Source organism: Herpailurus yagouaroundi, unplaced genomic scaffold (genome assembly GCF_014898765.1).
Source record: "Herpailurus yagouaroundi ecotype Mexico unplaced genomic scaffold, PumYag 161, whole genome shotgun sequence".
Taxonomy (NCBI): Eukaryota; Metazoa; Chordata; class Mammalia; order Carnivora; family Felidae; genus Herpailurus; species Herpailurus yagouaroundi.
Window position 1 is genome coordinate 3428432 of NW_024412402.1, and position 6000 is coordinate 3434431.

A 6000-nucleotide genomic window follows, 5' to 3' on the forward strand; every position below is an offset into this window, starting at 1 on the left:
TCTAGAGTGGCCTAGCTGCACATCCATGTTTGTCTAAATTGGCATCACATTTGTTGTTTTAAATAACAGTTATCACCATTTATTAATTTGTTATTATTGTTGTTTTTGTCTCTTCCTCTCAACCTGTGCTTTCCAGTATATTATCCACTAGACTCATCTGGTAACTTGAATTTAAATTCAAATAAATCATAATTAAGTAAAATTAAAGAAAATGACAAATTTGGATTTCATCAAAATTGAGAACTCAGTTCCTTGAAAGACACTGTTAAAAGAATAAAATGACCAGCCACAGGACAGGAAAAAAGCATTTATAAATCACATATCTGATAAAGAACGTGAGTCCAGAATACACAAAAAACTCTCAAAACTCAATAACATGAAAACTGAAAATCCAACTAAAATTAGGCAAAATATTTGAATAGACACTTCACTAACAAGAACACATGGATGACAAGCAAGCACATAAAAAGATGCTCAACATGGGTCATTAGGGAAATGAAAACCAGAACCATAGTGAAATACTACATTATACCTTCTAAGATGACTATAATCAAAAAGATAATTAAGTGTAGGTAAACATGTGGAGAAATTAGACTTGTATACACTGTTGGTGGGAATGTAAAACCACTTTGGAAAACAATCTGACAGTTTCTTAAAAAGTTAAACATACACCTAAAATATGATGCAGCCATTCAACCTCTAAGTGTTTACCCAAAGGAAATGAAAGCGTAGGTCTATACAAAGACTTGTACATGAATGTTCATAGCAACTTTATTTGTAATAGTCAAAATGTGGAAACAACCCAAATATCTATTAAACAGGTAAAGGGATAAACAAACTGGTTTCTCCACATGATAGAATACTACTCAGCAATGAAGTGAACTACTTACATGTGCAAAAACATGGATGAATCTTCAAATAATTATATTGAATTAAAGAAGCCACACCAAAAAAAATACATAGTATGATTTCATTTATATGCAATTACTGAAAATGAAAATTAACCTGTATTGACAGAAAACAGACCAATGGTTGCTAGAAATGGGGAGGAAACTAAGGAATTAGAAAGGGGCACAGATGTTAGGGGATGATAAATATGTTCATTATCTTGACTGCGGTGGTGGTTTCACAAGTATACACATATGTCAAAGGTTATGGATTTATATGCTTTAAATGCGTACAGTTTATTGTATGTCAATTATAGCTCAATGAAGCCATTAAAATTTTTTTAGTTCTTCAGTTGTACTAGCCAGATTTCAAGTGCTCAACAGTCACATGTAGCTGGTGGCTATCAAACTGGACATCGTAGATCAAGAGCAGTTTCATCAGCACAGAAAATTGAACAGCAATGATCTAAGCCAGGGGTCAATGAAAAAATCAACAGCAATGATCTAAGCCAGGGGTCAGCAAACTATACACCAGGGACCCAACCACTTGTTTTTCTAAGTAGAGCTTTACTGGAACACAGTTATGCCCACTCAACTACATACTGTCTATGACAGCTTTATCTGCTATAACAGCAACGTGGATGGCTGTAACAGATATCTTATGGTCTACAAACCTATATTATTTACTATCTGGCCCCTTAAGAAAAGGTTTGCTGACTCTGGTCCACATAAAAAACTCTGAACACAGGGGCCATATCTGTCCTGTTCACTGTCGTACATAAACCAACTAATGTTTATTGAGTACCTGATATGTAGCACTGTCCTAAGCAATGGAGAGGCAGCCTTGAACGACACAAGTAAGAGCCTTATTCTCATGGTTTTCACAATCTGGTGAAGGGATCAGGTAACATAACAAGAAGTAAGTAAGCAAATAGGTAAGGATGAATGCTAAGATGACAATAAAACAGAAGGTAGAGGGGTGCCTGGGTGGCTCAGTCAGTTAAGCTTCTGACTTAAGCTCGGGTCATGATTTCGTGGTCCATGAGATCACACTTCACGTCAGGCTCTGTGCAGAGCCCAGGGCCTGCTTCAGATTCTGTCTCCCTCTCTCTCTCTGCCCCTCCCCCTCTCAAAAAATAAACACTAAAAAAACAAACAAAAAAAAAGCAGAACAACAACAACAGAAGGTACACAGAATGACTGAGAGGGAACTTCCACTTAGGCAGTCAGAACAGGCTTCTAGGACCTAACACGTGAACAACATGAGGAAGTCAATATTGCAAAGACCTGTGGCAGAAGCAGAGGTAATGAAGAGGAATGAATATGAAGGTCTGATGTGTGAAAAAGAAGATCCACGTGGCTGGAGAATACACAAGATAGAAAAGGTAGATAAGGTGGGAGAAATAGAGAAAGCTAAGAAAAGGAGTCTGAATTTTATTCTAAATATGATGGAAAGCCACTATGAACTTTAAACAAGTGAGCGATACAATTTATGTTTTTAAAGTCCTGGCGCTGCTAAGTGGAAATGGGGCCAGGGAAGAACAAGAAAGATGTTAGATAAGGTTAGGGAGTTTCTGCAAAGGTAGAAGGGAGAGATGGTGGTGGTTTGGCTTGGACGACAGCGGCAGCAGTAGATGTGAGGTGGAGAAATTAAAGATAACGCTTTGAAGTAATAGTTGACTGGCCTTTCTGAAGGTTGCTGTAGAGTAAGGAAATGAGAGGAGTCAAAAATGAATCCGAGATTTTGGCTTAAACAAGTGTCACACAGTATACTACAAATTTGGGAGAAACTTCAATTAGGGCTAATACTGAATGCTTATTATATGACAATATTCACTCAATTTGACATTTAATATTCCCAACAATCTTGAGAAGATAGGTACTAACTATTGTTATTTTCATTTTATAAATAAGAAACTGGTGGTTAAGTTTAAGTAATTTTCCTAGGTCAGAAAGATAGTACCAACACAGTAGAGACTTGAACCTAGGTCAACACACTCCAAATTTCACCACATTGTATGAAACTGCCTTCTTGACAGTTAATTTCTGGGAATGTGAGCCATATTTTAGGCAATGGCAGTACACTGGATTAAAAGTCTCTCAGGATGACTAGCTTGCAAGATGCTATTGTTTTGTTTGTTCTCTTATTCAAGATCACCTTATTTTCATAGAATAATGGATACAATTTCCATCTATATGCTTTTCAAAGTAGTTTCTGCACCATTACCCTTTTGATTCCCATTTTACAAATGAGGACAATGAAACAAGTGATTTCCTCAAGATCATTAAGAGAGCAATAGAACTAGAAAAGCCAGGTGAACTGATTCCCCACAGTGATTTGGCCAATAAACTTGTCTTTAAAAATTTTGGCCAATTAGAAAAAAACACATTTTACATTACTACCCAAAATACATATACATGTATGAAATAGAGAAAAAGAAGTACTACAAAACTGTACTTATCATTACTAACTTGCTACCATTTCTTTTTCTAGTTAATGCTTTATAATGTTGATTGTAACTGTCAATTTAAACAACATTGATCCAAGCCTTGGAAATTAACACTACAACCGCAGAGTAGCCTTTTTTAGAAGTCTTGTGACTCACTAAAACTACCAAACACCAAAAAGGCAAGATGAAACATAAAAAAGATCAATCTGTTGGATATTTGGGTTACATGAAGACTGGAGTCCACAACAGTATAAATGGCAATGATTCTATGAGCTACATTTTGGAAATGTTTATTATTATTATTCCTTTCTATTGCTAACATGGAGGTCTGAAATCAAGGCATGCCTGTTACTATTTAAAATATGCAGAGATGCACTTTTCTGGAAAAAAAAAATTAAATGCAAAATAAAACAGTTCTTCAACCTCATTTCTGCCCCAAAGGGAGTAAAAAGCTGTTGAATGACCAGGTTAGCAAAATCTATTTCCTTTAAGTTAATAAAGAAAAAGAAAAGAAAAAAAACTGCTGGTAATGTGACAACCCATTATGATGTATAATGAAGGACAGCATCTTAAGGACAATGGCTTAAGACTGGAGGCAACCTTTCATTTCTTCAACAAGTACTACTTGATAAATGATCAAGCTACTCCAAAGCCCTTTGCCAGTATGCTTAATTTCCCTTAGTAAAAAAAGGAAGACAACTGTCCAGGAATATAAATCTTCGAATTTTCCCAATTCCTTAAGTTTGCAAGAATAAAAAAAAAATGCTTTAAAATCTGTGTCAGTTACTTTGAACATTCATTTACCTTCCTGAATGTGGCGCTAGCCTGGTAAATTCCCCCTCTCTCTCTCTCTCTCTCTCTCTCTCTCTCTCTCTCACACACACACACACACACACACACACACACGCTATCCCTGTGTCTCACCTCGCAAGGGGAAGAGCGACAAGGACAAACCATAGCCTCAATACATCAAAGGCTGGCCAGCCCTACAGCCCATACATAAATCACCAAGTTCATGGGCACTCCTAGGTGGCTCCGCGACACGGTCAACGTCCTTGGCAGCTCCCATTCCCTTCGATACTCCGGAGAACCACCTCAGCTCTCCTCAACTGACCTTCAGCCAACCCAGGACCCTGCTGGGCAGACTCAGGAAAGGCTGTGAGATCCGCACCAAAGGAAGGCCTGAGCAGCCCCTCCAGGCTCTAATATAAATGCAGTGCCTCCAGGCATTTCTCTGGGAAGAGTTCGGCGATCTCCTCTAATCCCCATGTGTTTCCACAGAAGCTGGGAGGGCACTACCGGCACACAGGGCAATAAAAGGCCAAATACCAGGAGGTCCTGGGAGGGCGGAGGAGAGGAGGGCGAGGGCTGCTGCCAGACACCCCCAAATCCAGTCCCCGGAGAGCCTTGCAGCAGAGGCCGGGGGCTCGAGGCCACGAGCACTTGCTCCGGGGACCCTTCCAAGACGCCCGGCCGGGTCGGTACCGGCACGCAGCATAGCGGCCGGGTGCACGGGAGCGGAACGCTACAAGTTGTCGCCCGCGTCCCCTCCCGGCTCTGGCGGGGCACCCCCGCGCCGCTCCACGCCCACGCCCGGGCCCCACTCCGGCCCCGCCGCGGCCCGGGGAACCCGCAGGACGAAGGCCCCTGTGCCCGGCCCCCGCGACCCTCCCCGCAGCCCTCCGGCCCCACCCAGTCCGGTTCCAGGCCGACCCTAACCACCGTGTCCCCGCTTTGCAGACCGTTAGCATCCCAACCATACCTGCGGGTCTGACCACCAACCACTCCACGGACCCGGAGTCGTGGCGGAAGCTCCGCGCGGGCGCAGGAACCGACCCCCCCCCTCCAAAAACACCCACAAAAACCCGCGCAGCGGCCGCGCCTCAGCGTCCAGGTGAGGGGCTGAGCGCCGCAGCCCGCCCTCCTACCTTCCTCAGCGCGGGCCCTGACGACTCGAAGCTGACCCGTCTGCTGGCGGTGAGCGGCCGGGGGGTTTCGGGGGGGGGCGGTGGACCGGGGACAGGCGGTGCCCCAAAGCCGGCCCGCGCGCCCGGCTGAAAGAGCAGCCGGGCCGCCAACCCCGCGGCGGACGGACGCGGGGAGGGAGGCTGCGGGGCCGCTCCGGGAGCGATTACGACTCTAGACGCTGAGGGCCCGGGGGTCTCGGGGTGACTTGGGAGACGGCGGCGCCGAGAGGGCGGGGAAGGCGGGAACGTCCCGGGACACACGCAGCGGGCCGCGAGCCTCGAGCGTTAAATCCCCGAGGCGGTCGGCTCGCGCGCTGCGGTGGCGGCGCGGAGGGCGCGCGCGGGGAGTGGGGCGGTGGCGGCGGCGGGCGGGGGGCGCCGCTCAGCGTCCTCACCTTCTTGGTGCCGGGGCCTCCCGCGATCCGAGACACTCCTGTCAGAGAAGAGGAGCGCCCCGGCTGCCCCCCTAGAGTCTCCTGCTGGGGGGACATCGCTTCCATGAAGAAGACTTCCCCGCAGAGCCCAGCCCAGGAGGAGGCTACGCGGTCATGTCCTCGGGACGGCGGCCAGAGCGAGGACGCGCGGGCCCGAGGCGGCTGCGGCGCTCAGGCTGGGAGCTGGGCTCCGGGTGCGGGCGGCGCGCCTCCCGTCGGGGCCATGCACCGCCGCTGCGCTCACCACCGCGGGCTGCAGGCG

General features: G+C 46.0%; 1 protein-coding gene across 5 annotated transcripts in view; it reads right to left on the bottom strand.

The window, feature by feature from the left end:
- ARHGAP20 (Rho GTPase activating protein 20) overlaps nucleotides 1-6000 on the bottom strand; it is a 130311-nt gene that overhangs the window by 123727 nt on the left and 584 nt on the right. For 2 of the 5 annotated variants that reach the window (XM_040482925.1, XM_040482924.1), the window contains exon 1: nucleotides 5700-5977. The exons of 1 other annotated variant lie outside the window; for it this stretch is intronic. In XM_040482925.1, coding sequence (XP_040338859.1) covers nucleotides 5700-5804 — 105 coding nt within the window. In that variant the 5' untranslated portion in view covers nucleotides 5805-5977. Of the gene's footprint in view, nucleotides 1-5099; nucleotides 5122-5265; nucleotides 5626-5699; nucleotides 5978-6000 lie in introns of those variants that run through there. 2 more of the 5 variants (XM_040482926.1, XM_040482928.1) reach the window with 2 other exon arrangements.